The 19,348-nt window shown below is 42.5% G+C and overlaps 1 protein-coding gene across 3 annotated transcripts; it reads right to left on the bottom strand.

The window, feature by feature from the left end:
• Positions 4,874 to 10,738, bottom strand: LOC8075227. Of its 3 annotated transcripts, none has more exons than XM_021462452.1 (12): positions 10,361 to 10,738; positions 8,529 to 8,944; positions 8,360 to 8,440; positions 8,150 to 8,266; positions 7,803 to 8,047; positions 7,511 to 7,717; positions 7,318 to 7,410; positions 7,137 to 7,238; positions 6,631 to 7,035; positions 5,762 to 5,860; positions 5,397 to 5,675; positions 4,874 to 5,129 (listed from the first exon to the last, which is right to left on the bottom strand). In XM_021462452.1, the coding sequence occupies exons 2-9, from the start codon at positions 8,551 to 8,553 to the stop codon at positions 6,787 to 6,789; spliced, it is 1,119 nt and encodes a 372-aa protein (XP_021318127.1). In that variant the 5' UTR covers positions 8,554 to 8,944; positions 10,361 to 10,738; the 3' UTR covers positions 4,874 to 5,129; positions 5,397 to 5,675; positions 5,762 to 5,860; positions 6,631 to 6,786. The 3 variants fall into 3 exon arrangements, with proteins under 3 accessions (XP_021318127.1, XP_021318128.1, XP_021318129.1); XM_021462453.1 differs by having other exon boundaries at positions 5,401 to 5,675; XM_021462454.1 differs by having other exon boundaries at positions 8,529 to 8,939.

Below are 19,348 nucleotides of genomic sequence, written 5' to 3'. Positions count from 1 at the left end.
TCATGCATCGCTAGATGCATCGTACCGATGTAGTCCCCGAGCTTGCTGGAAGGGGAAGTATGAGCCTTGTAGCAAGGTCTAAAAAATTAAAATTAACGAGCTGAAGTTATACGATTGAATTTACCAGTCCTCGAGCATATCATGCTCATATATGGTAAAGCAACCTGGTCGACCAGTCCCCAGCATATCCGATGAGCGGACTAGTCGACCAGTCCTCGAGCGTGTCATGCTCGGTGGTCGGTAGGTAATCGAAATGTCGAATGAACAGACTGGTCGACCAGTCCCCGAGCATGTCGTACGCGGTGGTCGGTGCAGTCAATCAAAATGGCGAAAGAACAGACTGGTCGACCAGTCCCCGAGCAGAGCATGCTCGGTGGTCGGTGCAGTCAACAAGTATGTCATGTTCGTTCCTCCAGCAGCCCCACTCCTTTTTGAAAAAGCATATCTTCGCATTAATGCGCGATGTGACAGAACATCCTGGCACATTGTCAGTCTGTTGCGTAAAAAGGTGTGCCTGGTAACTGTGCAGCCGCTCTTTGCGCGGTCCAAGAAAAGGAAACCGTCAATTATGCAGAAAAGCCACCATATTAACTGCGATAATTATGAAGAACCGAAGCGCCACGGCCGCCGCAGGATCCGCCCACTTCCCCAGAATGCGGGAAGTGGAAGAGGCGGGGCTGTTGTTATAAAAGCCTAAGATCGTTTCCTTGTTTTTTACCCCGCAGTCGCATTCTATTGCCCAGCCTTCATCTTTCTCAGCACCTTCAAGCCTCAAAACCAAGCACGAGATTTTCCAAGAGTTGAAATGGCGAAGAGCGATGCCAAGAAGAGGGCTGAGATGATGGCCAAGGAGTGGAAGAAATCCAGTAGAAACACGAGGTCCCTCAACGACCTCGTCGAAAAGGGACTCCTGCACAGTCAGGAGCTCGGAGGATGGAGGGCACCGGAGGGGGAGAGCTACCCCGACCCCCACGCCGGTGAGATTGTAGTCTTCAAAGATTTCTTTAAAAGGGGTTTTGGGATTCCTATCCATCCTTTTCTCCAGGGTCTTCTTCTCTACTATGAGATCAGGATTTGCAATCTGCACCCGAACTCTATTCTTCTGATCTCCACATTCATCCATCTATGCGAGGCCTATGTTGGAATAGAGCCGCACTTCGATCTCTTTCGCTATCTTTTTTGTTTGAGGAAGAAAGGAGCAGTTGGAGGCTCCAAGATTGCAGGTGGAGTATACCTCAATCTGCGCGACGGGATGAAGAACCGGTACCTCAGCTGCCCCTGGAACACTTCTCTCACCGAATGGTACAAGAAGTGGTTCTACATCAGGGAAGAGCCGGGCAGCACCACGTTCTGCGACGTGGGCTACATTCCCGAGAAGAGGGTCAGCTGGACAGACCGTCCAGAACACACTGGGCAAGTGTCAGATCTGATGAGCCTGATCGACTGGTCCCGCTTAGACGGGCCAGGAGTGGTCGGGAACTTTCTTGTGCGTCGGGTGATGCCATGCCAGAGGAGGGTACACTCGGCGTATGAGTACGCGAGGAGCCAAGACTCAACCAGGATGTGCCCAGATGGTCTGGAGAAGGCAGAGGTCCAGCAGCTGATGAACGAGTTATTCAACTTATCTAATGATAATTTCGTTCGAAGTGATGATCGAATGCACGCCTTCAAGTTGGGACGACCAGCTCCTAAGGTAAACGAGTACCTTCATTAATTTGTATTGCTATGTGAATACTGTAGTTTCATGGTTGATGACTTGTCGTTTGTTCTATTGCAGATTGGAGACATTGATCGGTGCTCGGTGTATGTATCACTGGCACCCGGAATGGACCAGCCTGCTGGGATGGACCCAGCAGTGGACGATGCTGCTCGGTATACCAGCAGCGAGGAAGACCAACACCGACCGACGCCGACCACCGAGGACAGGATCGCAGGGAAGAGGCCAATGGCCGCGGAACCATCCCCTACGAAGGCATTGCCAGCGGAGACCAGCCAGGCACCAAAGCATCGCCGGCTCGTGAGGATCACCGACGATGACGACGAAGAGGAGGAAGCTGCGCCCTCTTTGGTCTGGAGACCGCGCAGTCGGCCTGACGTTGCGGCGATCACCGCTGGTCAGGTGACCGGCGACCCTCCTGCCCCGCACACCGAGCCAACGCGGCTTGGGGGGGCAGAGGCAGCAGTGGCGACTGGTAGGACCAGGAGGAGGTTCTTCGCAGCGACACACAGGCGCTCTGATCTGTAAGATCTTTCAATTTGTTTTCTACACTTCCTTCCTTCTTGTTGTTTCCTGTATTTTTACGTCAAAATGATGTCCTCTGCTAGTGCGGCATCAGACGTTGATCCGGGCAACGTCGCCGGCCAGAGAACGGCCGATCCGACGGTTGTCGTTGAAATCGCCACCGAGCAGACCACCTAGGAACCAACCGAGGAGCAACCCGCGGTTGTGACTGCAGCGGAGACAGCCAGGGAGGACCCGGCTCAGGCGAGGGCCGGGGCGAGAACCCCGACAAGGGATGATGAGGCTGCAAGGACGCCTCCCCCGAGTAGTGTCATAGAGGAGGTAGACAGAGCCCCAACTCCCCCGCCTGCTGAAGAAAGGAGGGCCCCAACTCCACCCCGGGAGGAGGCTTCTTTGCCAAAGGGCTCCCCTGGTCGGGGCAAGGGTCCCGTGATGCCTGTTACCACGGTTGGGGGTAACGCGGAGGGCGAGGAGGCCCAGGCGACCTCCGACGACGAGGTTGAGGAGATCCAAGGGTGCCCCCAAGATGGTCGCCAACACGTTTTCGTGTGGCGCCAGCGTGGGGACCACTTCATCGGTCACGAAGAGCTCGCCGAAACCGAGGAGGCGGCCAGAGTAGAGCGCGCTGCCAAGCGGCTCGTCGAAGAAGTCATGGTAAGTGTTCTTGTGTTCTGTAAAAATGTGTATGTATTGTTGTTTGTTTGCTTCACAATACGTATAATTCTTGCAGGGCGCAATGAAGACGGCGAAGTACCGAAAAAGGTGCTTCGACCAAATTGAGGGTATCGTTGCCGAGAACAAGGCCCTGACCGCAGAGGTAGACCGCCTTCGGTCAAAGGCCGAGGAGAAGGCAGTCGAGACATCGGCTCAAGAAGAGCGCCTGCTCGATCTGAATCGGCGACTAGCCGATAAGGATCAGGAGAAGAAAGGTGAGTCATGGGCTCCGAGCAGCTGTAGTTAACTGCGTGGTCGGTTTTGTTAACCAAATATTATTTCTGCAGCTCTGGAGGAGGAGATTGAGCGCCTCCGAGAAGAAAGGGAGCGACTCGACCAGGAGCGTACCGGTGCACTGGAGGCCGGGCGCCAGGCTGGCGAGGAGCTGAGGAACAAGAGTCAAGAATTGGCTGGTACGAGCCTTGCGCCCTTTTTGACTACGCAATGTTCCTCTTGTCGTGTTTATACTGACATCTTGCTTGGTTTTCTTTGGGATTTTTATCATAGTGCTTAAAGTTAACACCAAGAAGCACCTCGACGAGCTGGTCAAGGATCGGGACTCATGGAAGGCCAATTGTATCAAGATCTAGAAAGGAGTGGCCCCGGTGCTCGACTTGATCAGCCCCGAGCTCCCCGAAGACCAACCCCGCGCACCGAGGCTAACCCCTGTTGAGAAGGCGCAGCAGGCGTGGAGTTGGCTGCAGCAGTTCGTCAAGGACGCCGGGGAGTTTGCCGGGGCGCACGTCCTCAGCATGATGCGTGCCCACTACCCCCTGGTCAACTTGTCCCGGCTGGAGAGGGGGTATCCCAAGGAGGTTGGTCCGCAGGAGGCCGATGACCTTCGTGTCGGCCTGCTCGACAAGTCGTCGACAGTGATCGGCGACATAAACCTTTGTGGGACATCAACTCCCCTCAACCAACCCAGATCAAACAGGTCAGCCAGGGAGTTGTTGGGGGCGTCCATTGTAGGAGATGGGCGGTCGACGCCTGCGGTCTCGACCAGCCAGACGCCGGTGGCCCCGACCCCTTCCACTACAAGGTTTCCCCCATGATGCAATGGCCTAAAAGTGTTGCAATAGGCCAAAAAGTGTTGCAATAGACAAAATTGCAACACAAAAAATGGTTGGGAGGTGTTGCCACTGTTACGGTAGCAATAGGATTGTGCAACACATTATTTTGGTGTTGCCATAGACTTTTCTCTATTGCAACACAAGAGAGTGTTCTTGCAACACCATGAAGTGTTGTGAGCCATAATACAGACAACCACCATGGGTGTTGCAATAGTAACTATTGCAACACACTAGGTGTTGCCAAAGATATTTGTTGCCACATATGGAAAGAGTAGCAATAGGTACACTAGCAACGATGATGAGTGTTGCCACAGACCCTATTGCTACACATCAATAGCATTGCGATAGATGGACCTCCTATTGCTTCACTATCTCTGTGGTTGCTATAGGTAGACTCTCTATTGCCACAATAGATATTTGGTTGCTACAGGTGGTCTCCCTATTGCAACACTTATATATGTGGTTGCTATAGGGAGAACCATCTATTGCCACGAGAAATGTTTTGGTTGCTAAAGGTGGCTTCTTTATTGCCACACTTGTCTATGTGGTTGCTATAGTTGAAACCCTCTATTGCCACGACAAATGTTTTGGTTGCTAGAGGTGGTCTCTATATTGCCACACAAAGTATTGTGGTTGCTATAGGTAGAACCATCTATTGCGACAATTGTTTTGGTTGCTATCGGTGTAACTCTATTACCACACCCACTATTTTATTGGTATGAGGTTTTTGCCACACCATTTGTTTTGTTGCTATAGCATATATTGCATCATCAAATTATTATGCCAATAGCCCATATTGTAATGCTTTGTTTAGTAGCTACAAACAGTAATTGCACGCCGAACAATATAAGATGTATGAAATATTTAGATATCCATTAAACCTGGTCTGTTCATACAAATAATTAATGAAACCAAACCATCCAATGTCAAACTTAGTAGATAACACATGCACACATAAAACACATAATGTATCCAACACAAATCACTATCTAGTTTGATCACATCAAAATGTAATGAGCTATGGAGCACTGCAGCAATGGTATGGTTGCCTTGATGTTGATCATCCCATCAATCGTGCGCTCCATTCAAACTCCATCTTGCTCCTAAAATGAATCATTAACAATTAGTATATGTATCAGGTAAACTAAAATTGTATTATTTTGCAACAACAGTTTGGAGTTGACAAAGCAAGCAATTCATAATCTTAAACTAAAGACTAGCAGGTTTGCAGGATTATTCAAAAGTAAAGTGTCCCTTGTAAAGGCTATATGTCAAACCTAAAAGTCAATTAGGTATATACAAAAAAAATACTCAGTGACACAAATCTGATCCAAGAATATTCCTAGGTAGTGGAGTGACAAAAAAATCACCTACACATTGCCTGCTTGTTCTTTCCTTTTTCCAAATGCTCGTTTCTTAGCTGCATCATCCTTCAATGCTTTTGTAGTAGTATAAGAAACTGCTAGATTCCCTCCTTTGTTTTGGGCTGTTTTTGACTTATTCACAGCACTCCTAGTTGTGCGAGTATTAGCAGTAGTTGCAGGTGTTGTAGATGCAAGTTGTGTTTCCAGCGTGCTGCTAGTACGACCAGTAGTTATCCCTGTAGCACCTGCGAGTTGTGTTTGCAGCGGGCTGCTATGTGGGTTATCCTGCGAATCAATAGATGGAGGGAAAATTAGCCCCATACTGTGGACTATAACATACAACATTAAACTCTCATCAATCCTTGAACTACCCGTTGATGTGATATTTCTTCATTTTCTCTTGTTGTTACATTTCCTTCAAATATGTTTGTTTCTGCACCAACCTCGGCAATTTCTCCCTCTTTGTCACCCTACATTTAAAGTTTGATCAGAAAAATCATGTTTGAGTTTGGAAGTACAAAAATGATGTTTACACATTTAAATTTCAGATATGCATATTGTCTACACCAAAACAACACCTTTAGTAAGAACTTAACTACTATAAGCAAGGTTTGTAGCCAGCTATCTTAGAAAGATTTTTAAGTTAGCTACAACTTTATCATTATCATCTAAATAGGATTCCATAGCTAAAGGGATTAAACAACACAAACAAGGCATCCCTGTCCAGATTTGGAGAGAATCTGCCACCCAAATTGGAACAGCTATAACTATAGTTCTAGACCACCAAAAGTAGTGATCCAAAACAATTTAGAAAGCTTATGAAAAACCTTATAATTATTATACTATCACTGAAGCATGATTCCATGTTTAAATAAGGCAAACAAGATAATTATTCAGGTCCGTCCAGAGGGCATGCAAAACCTGATAGCAAATTTGTAAAATCTGCAACTCCTAAACCATCAGTCCTATGGTCATGAAATTTTAGCACAATCAAGATAATGAAGTTGTCTACAAGTTTTGTATTTACCACGATCACTGAAAACATCATTTACAGCACTAAAATAATTGCATAACAAAAACTGTAGATGCAGCCATTCAGCATAAACATCTAGAGTTCTTCACTAATTTAGTTAACCGGGAGCACACACATAGGCTATATTCAAAGATTAATCACTCTTAAAGTAAGCAAGGAGCATCACATGACTTGGTATGGCACGTTAAGATTTTACACTAATATTACCTGTGGTAATGATGTTTGTCCTTGTATTGCTTGCATCATCGACATAAGCTCTTGCTTAAGTGCTTCTCTATCAGCCTCCCTTGCCTTCTCCATTTCTTCCATCTGACGCCTATGTTCTTCCCTTTCGGCTTGCCTTTCAGCCTCTTGAGTTTCAATTCATTCTTGTAGCTTTGCAAACGCCTCCATCAGTGTCGCATCTTGACGGACACGGAACTGGTATTCCTCAGACAGTAGTTGCCTTCTAGTTGGGTACTTTGCCATGTATCCATTAGCATGGATCTTAGTTGATTTGCAGTTTGTTGTTTCCTTGTAGGCTACCTGGAAAATATGGTTTTGCTCCACGTCTGAGATGATAATTATATCTCCATTTGTTTCCCTCTCTGAAAGTTTGTTGCTTGCATTATCCTAACAAAGAGATGATAATAAAAGTAGTTAATTGAAAAAGAAATTGTAGGAATTCACTTTGTATCACTTAATAAGGATTGTACAAACTGTTATATACTCACATAGACATCCCTAGATTCTTGGCTTGTCCCGTCCCCATTCTTAGTGTGTGTCATCATAAAAAGGTCCAAATCATTTGGCTCATCACCAGTTAGTGGATCCCTCTAGTGTGGAAAGAATGTAACAAATTAGTGACATTTCATCATGTAAGGAAGCATGTACATGTGCTTTTGAAGTTATTACCTTCTCATAGCTTAACTGAGAAAAAGACTTTGATCCGGTCACATGGTTTATCTTTCTATTGTGCCGATTACGAGAATTCTTGTTGCTAATCCTCTACACACGGAGTTATTTTTAAAAATATAGTGAATTGGTCAAAACATATCCTTTATTTTAGCAGGTACAATTGGCAAGAATAAAATAAATGTCATCAAACCTGAAATTCTTCGCTACCAAAATACATCACCAGATAGTGCCATTCAACAATGTCCAACTCTTCTGGCTTGTGTCTCATTCTCTCATCATCGGTGGTGTATGCCCTGTACGTAGCACTTAATGTTGATCGCCATCCTTTGTAACGCTCATTTGCGATGGTCCATATTTTTTTCCTGTTTTCCTCATTATTCTCAAGGTCCCACTTATTCTCTTGAACAAAAAATATAAATACTAGGCCACTTCTTAAATAATTTGGTAAATGTGTATGCAACCGAAAACAAATCAGAACTTACCATAATATTAGATGCTATTGACTTTTTAACATCTTCGTGGATATCTCTCCATGTTCTCACTCCAATGAGTGGTGCTTTTTTCCTTGTAAACAATACTATTTCATCAATAAATGTGCGTGTGTTCTCACCTGCAACTCCTCCAATTCTAGAGAATTCGACTTTAAGCTTCTGACTGCCCTGCTTGGATCTCTTGTGGGAGGCTGCCAATCCTTTTAGGGTACCTCGTGCCTTCCTCTTTTGGGAGTCTTGTCAATGGAAACAATATACAATGCAAGAGGTTAAACAAAATCATTTACTAGGGACAACTGAACTAATCTCAAAATAAAATCACAATAAGCATTACTTACTATTTCCCTGTGTTTTCTCACGTTGAGCATGAGAGGGTAGGTTCAAAGGTGGTGTTGGATTGCTATCTTGACTTGAATTTAGTAAATCAATCTGATTCCTATGGTTGTCATATGCACCTGCAAACAATAGGTCACATGTCTAAGATATAAATGGATTGCAAAGGACTGATTATAGTTTGGTTGACAGTTTAGGAAAATTTGTTATATTACTAATATCATCAAGTTGTCCTTGCACTCTTAACCATTCTTTGTAAGTCTTGACTGTGTCTTCCCTGTATACATCTTGAAATTCTGCAAAAAACCATGTCGATATTAGTGATGTGGCCATTGCAATATATTATAATATAACCATTTAGAATAGGCCAGCAACATAACTTACCCATGTATTTTCTGTCTTTATGCATATTGTTAAGTCAGACCTTGTAATCATCAATTGACTCATCTGTGGAATCTTCACTAATTGATACCATTCTTGGCAATTTAATTGGTGTTATCTCCACATTTCGCTCTATTATTTGATCCCTGGACAATACTAATCTGACCTCCCTCTCCTCCCCATTACTTGATAACATTGCATTTGCATCTTCATCATATTCGATCTCATTTAGTGTTGCTACAGCGTTACCACATCTCCTCTTATAGTACAAGTAGTCCCTGGCACCATACCCTAGATTTGATTTCATTGTTATTAAGTTACCAAACGTGATCGAATCCTTGTCTATTGTATACTGAGCAAAATCTTGTCCCCCCAGTGCCCCCTTGCAAGTGAAAGACATAGTCCATGTTTGTTCTGAGCTGTCACAGAATATAATGAGAAACACATAAGCATAGGTGATAAAATAATATTTTAAGAAGGAACAACTTGAGAATGGCAAACGATAATGTGTCCTTCATTATGTGCCATAAGCGCATCCACACATATTAAGGTAGTCAGATGCGTCCTTCATTGCTAATGTAATGACGATTTTATGATGATCATGAATAGCCAATTTTCAAGTTGCCTTCACTATATTGATTAACCTGTCGAATTCTAACTGATTGTGATGTAGCATATAGCAAGACATTGTTTCATTGCAAGTATCATCACCCAAAAAAGTCCTCAAAAACAAAAGTATCTGAACCTACCACTATGTTCAAACAGATATGACCAATTAGGCTAGAAAGAATTAATCGATGGCAGCTGCAGCAGTAATATAAATCATGCTAGTAGTAGGACAGGCACATAGGGACCAATGCCACCCGAACATGGGACAAATAAGAATGAAACTAAATATATCATTTACTTTCTCGGTGGCTGTAGCTTGCCAAGATACAGCACTACAAGCGCTAAAATGTAGTAATGGTTTTGTTCCATGCTTTAAAATGCTCAAAGAACATTAAGATCAACATTTTCAACTAGAAAATCTAGGAAAACATTATACACCACTCATCTGTTGTGGGGTCAATCTATCATACAGCTTCTTATTCCTTGAAAAGCCTTAAAAAATAATTTCGTGTTTAATGGATGCAAACTTATGCAGCTAAAGTAGATTTTGAAATTTATATATGTAAGCTGCAATCGGTTCCCATATTTCATTACTTACATTCTGATTATTTAAACTGTTGTTCCTATTTGTTCAACTACTAGATTTGGCATTGCTGGTAAAATCTGAAGAGCACAATAGAAATACCATTGGGTAGTTCTGGAGTACCTCTTCATCCTAAAGTTGTGATTCCTACTCTGGTTTTTACATTATGAGAGACCACATCAAATAGCTTTTCTAGCTTCTCTGTAAAGACTAAAGAGCAACTACTCTGCTATTGTACTAGTTCTCATTTGAATGGTACTCTTCTATTAACTTTAAACATTTGTGTACTCAGTTTGCTCTAAATAATTTATGCACTCAGTATGGGATCTAGGTTGATCGAAGCATGGGTTTAATATACTACTAAACGATGCAATCAGATATGGATAGCAAATGAAGTGACCAAATATACATCTCTACCTCACCCTGCCTATTAGCAATGATACGCCGGCCAACACAATGAACGGGACCAAATATACACCTGTACCTCACCCTGTCGTATCAATGATACACCGACCAACACCATGAACGGTGCGGCAAAGCCATGCAATGTTTCTAGTCTCTTTCTAAAATAAATTCAGAATGATATGATCTACCAGCAGGTGTGCTTGGGGAGGGAAGGGGAGGGGATATTTTGTGCTCTTACCTGTCGTCAGTCTGAGAGGAACGCCGGCGGCTTTCTGTTCCTCGCCTGGAGTCACCTCCATCTTCATCGCCAGATGGTGTCTCCGTCCTGGACGAAGGTGTCCGAAAAAGCGACATGGTCGCCTTGGGTCTGGACATTGTGGAGGCAGGTGCCCGCAACGATGCAGGTGTGGGCGTGTTGCACGCAGGTGCCGTCGCTGCTGTAGTTGTGGGCGTCGACGACGATGAAGGTGTCCCTGTTGCCGCTCTCGCCGGTCCCTCCGGAGGGGTCGCCATCTTCTCCCTGTTGGTCGACTCGAAGCCCTAACTGGCGCCTGGCGGCTGCGACTTTCTGCTCTCCTACACGATTAGTAGATAGAATTACGGTGGGAGATGAATAGTCAAGTAACGTGGGGAGGGAAAAACGTGGGACCAGTTGTTGGCGTGGGGGTTTTGGTGCTAGATATTTTGCTGCAAAGAACGCCGCCTCTGAGTTTCATTTGGAAATTTTGGTGGGATCTGTAACAACGGTGCGGGTTTCTGAAATTTGAATTAGTATTCATCAGGAACATGGTCAATGAACGATTTGATGATATTTGAATAAGTTTTACTAAAATTCCAACAAACAAAATGTTAGCTCGATTCTCAAAAAAATTGCAGCAAGAGCCCTATGACATATTTTTTTATGCCGCTATCAGCCGTGGATGAATTTTAAAAAAACTTGACAATTTTTTTAAAAAACTTGATAATCTTAAATAAACTTGGTAATTTAAAATATCACATTTTAAATTCTAGAACCTTAGAGCATCTCGAACAGACTAAGTAAATTGTTTTGTAAATGTAAATATACATCGATAAAAGGTTCGATAGGGCTAACCCAAGGCGGCCCCGTCCCACGCACTTTTCGCTTCTTCTCACCCAATAGCAACCCCACCGCACACACCCAACGACGTGTGCATGGGCATCGGCGGCGAAAGTGGCGTCGGGCATGGAGAACATTCATGCGACGCTAGTGGCGGCCGGATTGGGCCACATCAAGGTGGCGATGTCGATGGCGCGGACCATCTTAGGCATGTATAGCCTGAAGGTGGCAGCGTAGTGATGCCACTAATTGCCAATATCTACTCGTACCTGGCCTATGCCTCTACAATCCGAGCACCATGGACATGACCTACACGCTCTTCACCTCACAGGCACCGTCGTTGGCTACCTAGTAGTAGTTGTGGTCACCATAGTTATTAGGACCAGACCTAACTGGCTATTCGACCAGTAAAAAACTGAACTAGAGAGTATAGCGGTCCGGTACATTTTAAAAAATAAAATGTTTAGTCCTCCCTCCAGGGTTAGTAGTACTCCCTCCAGTGATATATCTATATTTTTGTAAAAGTATTTTTTTCAGACAAATCTATTCATTTGCTTTTAATATTTTCAAACTCAACAAATTTGAAGTAATTTATGATTTATATTCTAAATGTTTGACCGAAACCTTTTCCAAAACGACTTCTTTTACCAATCTTGAGGGAGTAGCAAGCAGTAGTAGTTGTCATCCATCGTAATTATAATTTCCATATTGATGCTAAAATAACTTAAAAACAATGTAGATATGAGTGATAGATATCCAAAGTTAAAATAGCATAATAAATATAGAGTGATACATGTTTAATGTGTGTGGAGATAGTTCCATGGTAAATAAAACAGTAAGAAAACAAAAAAAAGTAGAGTGATATCTGTTTAATGTGTGTGGAGATAGTTCGATTTTAAATAAAACAGTAAGAAAACACACAAAAAAATTGTCAAAGTAGCAATAATAAAGCAATAATGTCAGAAAGGCTTTTGGGTAGTTAGAAAAAAAAAATAAAAAAATGCTCCATGGGGGGATCGTACTAACGAGCTAGAGTTCAAGCTAAGCCTCATTTACCACCACACTATTGTAGATTTTTCTACAACTATTGGCCTTTTCGTCACTTTTATAGGACTGGAGCTGATTATCTTTGAGCCCATTCAACAGCTTTATGCTAATGCTCATCTATTCTGCATCTGTTAGGCGCAGAGGCCACCGTGATCCAAGGTATTGAGGAGCAGGACTCCACACTGGAGTCGAGGAAACCGGCCCTACGGATGGCACCAAGGACTACGACCACGACACACGCGGTTCCACCCTCTCAGATTCACAACCTCCACCGGCGCCCTTCCCTCTGCCACCAACGTCGCCTCGTTCTAGAGCGGTCATCGGCCGGCAGTGGCATCAGTCATCCCCATCGGCCGTCGCCCATTGTCCAGCAAGGGCCTAAACCCACCTGACTCCCTGCAACCTCAACATGCATCACTTCGTCTGTACGTCAGGTAAGGATTTTAACTGACTGACTGCTTTTATCCTGATTCAGTGATTTGTTTGGGGTTTTTTAGTTTATGGATTGGTAATTTAATTTTACCATTTATTAATTCTACAGCTAGAGAGGTAGAGGAAGCAAGAATTTGATGTGGATCGTTTGCTAATTTGTTTGGGGTTTTTAGTTTGTCGATTGCTCCAGAATTCCACAAAGTCATTGCTAATTGCTTTGCAGAGGTAACACTTCCATTTTCTATAATTCGTTTATTATATGTTGCAGTCAGTTGAGATATGTGAGAAGACCAATTGAAAAACAGAACAAAAGCAGAGGTACTGAAGGCAACAATAATTTGCTCAAGTGTGGACAACTGTGCATGAATGAGCTTCACATGACATTTGGAAGAAACATCAGCCTGTTGTAAACTTATGTTGATGGATACATTTGCACATGTTGTAAAGAACCCAAATAGACTGACATACGATTTTCTTATACTACTTGAGACAATAGTTTTTGTTCTGATCTGTAAGAGTTGATCATAGATATGTTATAAAATGTTGTATGCACATTCTAATTTTTTATCTGAAACTTGTATACAAGGTTATTTGGGATGAAGATGATAACACTAGTTGTTTTGCTTTGGTTCTGTTTGAGGCCTATCTAAGCCTATCTTCATCCTGGTTTGCTGTGGTACTGCATCCTAGGCTGTAAATTGTATTTTGTCTGAAAGCTCTCTTTTCAGTCTTAATTGAAAGACAAAGCTCCAGGTGTTTTGCTTCAAAAAATAAAACTCAGTGAGAAATTTGAGAAGAGTATAAGAAAGGAATTGAAGTTAGGAATTTAGATTGAGATATGTCTGGATGGAGCAAAATAATAGATATGCTGCCGTCTGAATAGTACTGCACTACTGCTTATGCCAGCAAGCAATCAGACAGCAACCAATCAGCCTACAGTTACTTGAAAGCTTCAAACGCACACCTCTAAATAGTGCATTGTATTTTATTTTAGTTCTGTGCTCTGAAGATCAACAATCAGCGAGGATACAGAGAGGATCAACTACAGTACGCGTCACAGTTGAACAAAAAAAGTATTTAAACAAAGAAATCGTCTTCTAGGCTTTCTACCACAACTGGAGCAACAACTCCATCATCAATGTAGGTGTCATCTTCGTCGTCATCATCCTCATCAAGTAAGACCGCATCATTTGGTTCAGGAACTGCTTTGCCACGCACCTGATTAATAATGGAGGAATCACCAGTTGTGCCTTCCTTGTCTACTCTTGTCCAATTTGATAAATCCTCATTTGGGCTTACTAAATTGATGTCTTCGATTCCCACATCAATTAGATGAACTTCGATGTCACCCTCATTTTCTGCCTCTGGCATGGCAAACAAATTTCTTGGTCTCACCGCGACAACACTTGACCATCTTGGCTTTTTCACGAGGTTGACAAAAAACACTGGTTCAGCCTATGTCGCAAGAATGTAAGGTTCACTTGAATATCGGAACCTGGAAGTATCGATATCAATAACACCATATTTATCCCTACTGTATCCTCTACTTCTGCTAGTACTGGCAGCCGGCACATCATACCAATCACACTGAAATAATACAACTTCTTTCTCCATAGGGAATTCGAGTGAGATAATTCTTCTAATCACTCCATACCAGGTCATGTTGCCAGTAGTACCATCACCCCTCACAAGCACACTGCTGTTTTGTGTGACGAGATTTCTCTCAATGGCTGTCGTTCGAAATAGCCAGTTATTGATGTAGCACCTATTGAACACATGAGGTCGAGGGTATGGTCCTTGAGAAAGGGCATACATCAGTTCACTTACTTCCCCTTTCTCATATAGTTTGGTGATCTGAAAGCTCAGATTGAAAACAAATGTCTCTGTTAATTAGTATATTGTACTAACCATCGCATGGAATAAAAAATAAATAAATAGAACCAACCTTGTCCTCGAACCACCTTACAAAGTGCTCTTCATGTCGTTTATTAAGATTCCTTATACTATTTATTTTGAGTTCTTCCATGTGCTTCCTACATCGAAATAGCCAATTAATTAGTTGATGCCACAAATAAATTATACAATAATTAATGATGGTATATTGCAACTTACTCGACCCATGGTCTAGCTTCATCGCAGTTACTAATTATGTAGTGCCTCATTTTCCGAACCTCATCTCCACCAAAAGTCTCAATAGTCTTTCCTCTCCTCTTGTAGTTTATTTCACCAAATATGCTCACACTAGACAACGGCTCATTCACAGTTGTGCTTTCACGACGATCAGCGTGATTTAGCTTGTTGTCGACATCCAAGAATCTAGAGCAAAATGTAAGGCACTCATCGGCTATGTATGCCTCAGCTATTGAACCTTCTGGGTGTGCCTTGTTCCTCACATAGTCTTTAATAGTACGTAGATACGTCTCAACTGGATACATCCATCTATAACACACGGGCCCTCCAAATTTAGCCTCCTCAGCTAGATGAACCGGCAAATGAATCATGATATCAAAAAACGCAGGTGGGAATACCATCTCAAGCCGACAAAGAGTCTCTTTAATTGAAGTACTAAGTTTTTCAAGATCATCTTCCATCAGCTGCTTCGAACAAAGTTTAGTGAAGAACCTACTGAGCTGAATCAATGGTGTGACAACATCTTCTGGTAAAATCTTTCTGATGACTAAGGGCAACAATTTCTGTAGAATAATATGGCAGTCATGAGTTTTGAGTCCAGATAACTTGCATGCATTTACATCAACACATCTCCTTATATTGGAGCTAAACCCATCAGGCATCTTTGCTCCTTGTAGAAATTGACATAAAATTTTCTTATCATCCTTATCTAAAAAGTACAAGGCTGGTGGCAAGGTATATCTGTCATTGTCAATCACAGGGTGCTGATCTTGCCTTATCCCTAGTTGTTCCATGTCAAGCCGGGCATTCTCACTGTCCTTACATTTACCTTCAATTTCAAGCAAAGTACCCAATATGCTCTCACATATGTTTTTCTCGATGTGCATCACGTCCAAATTATGCCTTATGAGCAAAGAAGACCAGTAAGGAAGCTCAAAAAAAATACTCTTCTTTCTCCAGTTGTGCCATCTTTTATCTTCATCACGCTTCCTCTTTTTTGATGTTGTCTTTCCAAAATTCACTTGATCAAAAGTTTCATACTGCTCCAATACCTGTTGACCAGACAATGGCACTGGAGCCTCCCTAGTTTCCACCTCATTGTTAAAGCTGATCGTGTTCATGCGCCATGGATGGTCTGCGGGCAAAAAACGACGATGCCCCATGTAGCAGTGCTTGTTCCCAAATTTCAACCACAAATAATCTGTATCCTTGTGGCAGTATGGACATGCAAATTTGCCTTTTGTGCTCCAGCCAGAAAGCATCGCATATGCAGGAAAGTCATTGTCCAAAGCAGAATAGCATGTAGTTTAAAATTCTTCTTTACTTTATCATCCCATGTATCAATACCCTTTTCCCAAAGCTCCTTGAGCTCATCAATGAGGGGCCTCAAATATACATCAATGTTCACTCCAGAAGATTTTTTATCAGGTATCAACATCGACATCATCCAATAAGGTTCTTTCTCAAACAACCAAGGAGGCAAATTGTAAGGTATTGAGATAACAGGCCATGTGGTGTATGTAACATTTTGCATACCAAAGGGGTTGAAGCCATCAGAAGCAAGACCCAGTCTAATATTACGAGCGTCCTTTGCAAACCAATCATACTGTGCATCCACGTGCTTCCACGCCTTTGAGTCAGCTGGGTGACGCATTTTGCCATCATTGATTAATTCTTCCTTATGCCATCACATTTGTGAAGATGTGCTCTCTGTCGTATATAATCTTTGCAGCCGAGGAGTAAGAGGAAAATACCGTAGGATTTTACGTGGGACACGCTTCTTATTTGTTCTATCAGCACCACCATCTGCATCGCCCCTCTGATCATAAGCACCGCCGTCAGACGTTTTCCACCTAGATTCACCACATTTGGGACATGTATCTAGATTTGTATTTTCCTTCCAAAATAATACACAGTCCTTCTCACAAGCGTCTATCTTTACATAGTCCAAGCCTAGATCTCGAACCACCCTTTGCACTTTCTCCATTGTGTCTGGGACACAATGGCCTTTTGGTAGAAACCTTGAGAAAAGATTAAGTACTGCCTCCAATGCACGGTTACTCATACCAGTCGAGCACTTAACCTGAAAAAGTTCCACAATAAAAGAGACCTTAGTAGCATCCGTGCAACCTGGATACAACTGCTTTTCTGCCTCCTGTAATAATTTCAAAAAGATCTTGACATGTTCATTTGGCTGTTCATTGTTATCAGTATCTATGATCTCTCCATGTATAGCACCTCTTATCAGGGATCTAACCAAATGAGTGGCACCATGGTCCTCACTCGGTGTGCTTTCTTTATTATTGTCATCTCCAACTTCTTCTGCTATCGCTTTGTTGTCTGCTTCTACATTAGTTGGTAGTGGTGCGTCATTGTGTACTTCTACATCAGCTGGATGTACATCTTGGTTGTATAATCCCACATCTGAGCCTTCCCCTTCCTTGATAAAGCTTTCAGCAAACCCTCTAGCAAGCACATGAAGCTGAACCTCAGACTGTGGTCTATATGACATGCATACACATCTAGGACATGGACACGGAGCAGTTCCACCTCTCGATGTGCCACCAAATGTGATGTCCAGAAATTGTCGGAGTTTCTGCTGCCAGTCAGTTGAAGAACGAGGCAAGCGCATCCAACTCCTATCTTCATGTGACATTATATATTCTGCATGACGATGACCACATCAAACAAAAACAAATTATAGTTCTATTAAATATGTTAAAAAATAAAAGTACATATAAACAGTCAGCTAGCATATATATATATGCAGAGGTATAAAAAGTTTGTAAATTACCTAGTTCACAACTTGAGATAATTATTATCCACTAAATAGTCTTAGCCCTTACATCACAATGCCCGGACTGCACGTATGCAGTTTGAAAAACCATGTGACACATAGGGGATTACCAAATTCGACCTCTAAAGAATAAACATCACTGCACCAGTTTGAACCGTGCGACGTAGGGGATTACCAAATTTGACCTCTACAGAATAAACATCGGAGATAAATAAATACATAATTGGAGATAAAGTAAACATTGTTTATTTTTGAAGATCAGCAAAGGGAATTTGGAGCAATTGGGCAAATAAACGGTATCACACTCAGCGCCGGTCCTGAGTTTTTGTAGGCCTAGGTAGAGAACTAATATAGAGGCCTATAGTACACTTTCAAAAAATAATACCAATTTAAATAATATCCCATACACTAAAAAAAACTTATATATACTATCTCAAAGTTCATCAAATAGACATTGCGTGATGACGGAATACTGATGAGGCCATGGACAGATCACTGGTCACTGATGATTGATAGGATCAGATCGAATAGAATAATCAGGGAGCCGAAGATTACCTCCTTTTTAGTCCCGACTAGGCGTTGCGTCCAGCGGCCGCGGCGCCGTGCGTTTGCGGAATAGGGCAACACCAGTTGAGTCGAATCCTAGAGACCTGAACCTGAGACCTACGCTACTTCTGTATTGGGTATTTACCAATACTAATGTAGCGGCGATAGGATCACGGCAATGGAGAAACTCGGAGAGAACAATCAAGACTTCCGATGGAGAGCCGCGGCCGCTGGAACTCAGAAGCCAAACCTCTCGACATGTTTCATCTGTTCGTTCTCATTCGTTGGGCCTTTTCTTTTTTATTAGCATTGAGAAAACAGGGCAGCCACAACAGGCCTCCACGTAACTAGGCCCCCTCCAATATACGTGTGTATTACTAGTACTATTAGAAACTATATTATTAGAATTAGTACTGGAGTATATTATTTTGGCCCAAAAAACAAATTCGCTAGAGTCGAAAAGGCAAATAAGGTGAGCCCAAAAGCAAATACGCTATGCATGCACGTCTTCCATCAACAATATTGACAACGACTTTTCACTATGTCAGAACCGAAGATTTAAGACGCGCGTTCAGAGTTTGTCAGTCGCGTTTGCGCGTGTCTGTACGAACGCTTCTGTAATTACGAAACTGTTACAGACGCGCTTAAGCTCGTCTGTGATGACAATATATACAGACGCGTGTTGGTATAAATCGTCTGTACAGACAACCTACTTTGGTAAAGTTTAAGGTGGACAAGGTAGTCATTATACAGTAAGGGTGTCATATCAACGCCTACCACTTAATGTAACAATATATAACCATAGTCATTTGATAGCTAACATGATTCAGTGTCATATCAACGCCTACCCGTGTTTTCAGACGCGTGTTTCGTAGTAAGCGTCTGTAACAGTTACAGGAATTTTTTTATTATTTTATCTGAATTCTGGATTCAGTGTGACTGAATTTTATATATATATATATATATATATATATATATATATATATATATATATATATATATATATATATATACACACACACACACGACAACGCTATTCTACACTCTAGGTGTAGAATATTATTCTACACCGCAAGTCAAAATTGAACAGAAAAAATACTGAGCAATATTGAACAACGTAATACTGAATAATACTGAAACACGGGTACTGAACAATACTGAATTTTGTTCAGTACAATACTTTGGTGTAGAATATA

This window comes from Sorghum bicolor, chromosome 6, assembly GCF_000003195.3.
Source record: "Sorghum bicolor cultivar BTx623 chromosome 6, Sorghum_bicolor_NCBIv3, whole genome shotgun sequence".
Taxonomy (NCBI): Eukaryota; Viridiplantae; Streptophyta; class Magnoliopsida; order Poales; family Poaceae; genus Sorghum; species Sorghum bicolor.
Note: the sequence above shows the minus strand (reverse complement) of the source record. Positions and strands in the feature narration are given on the sequence as shown.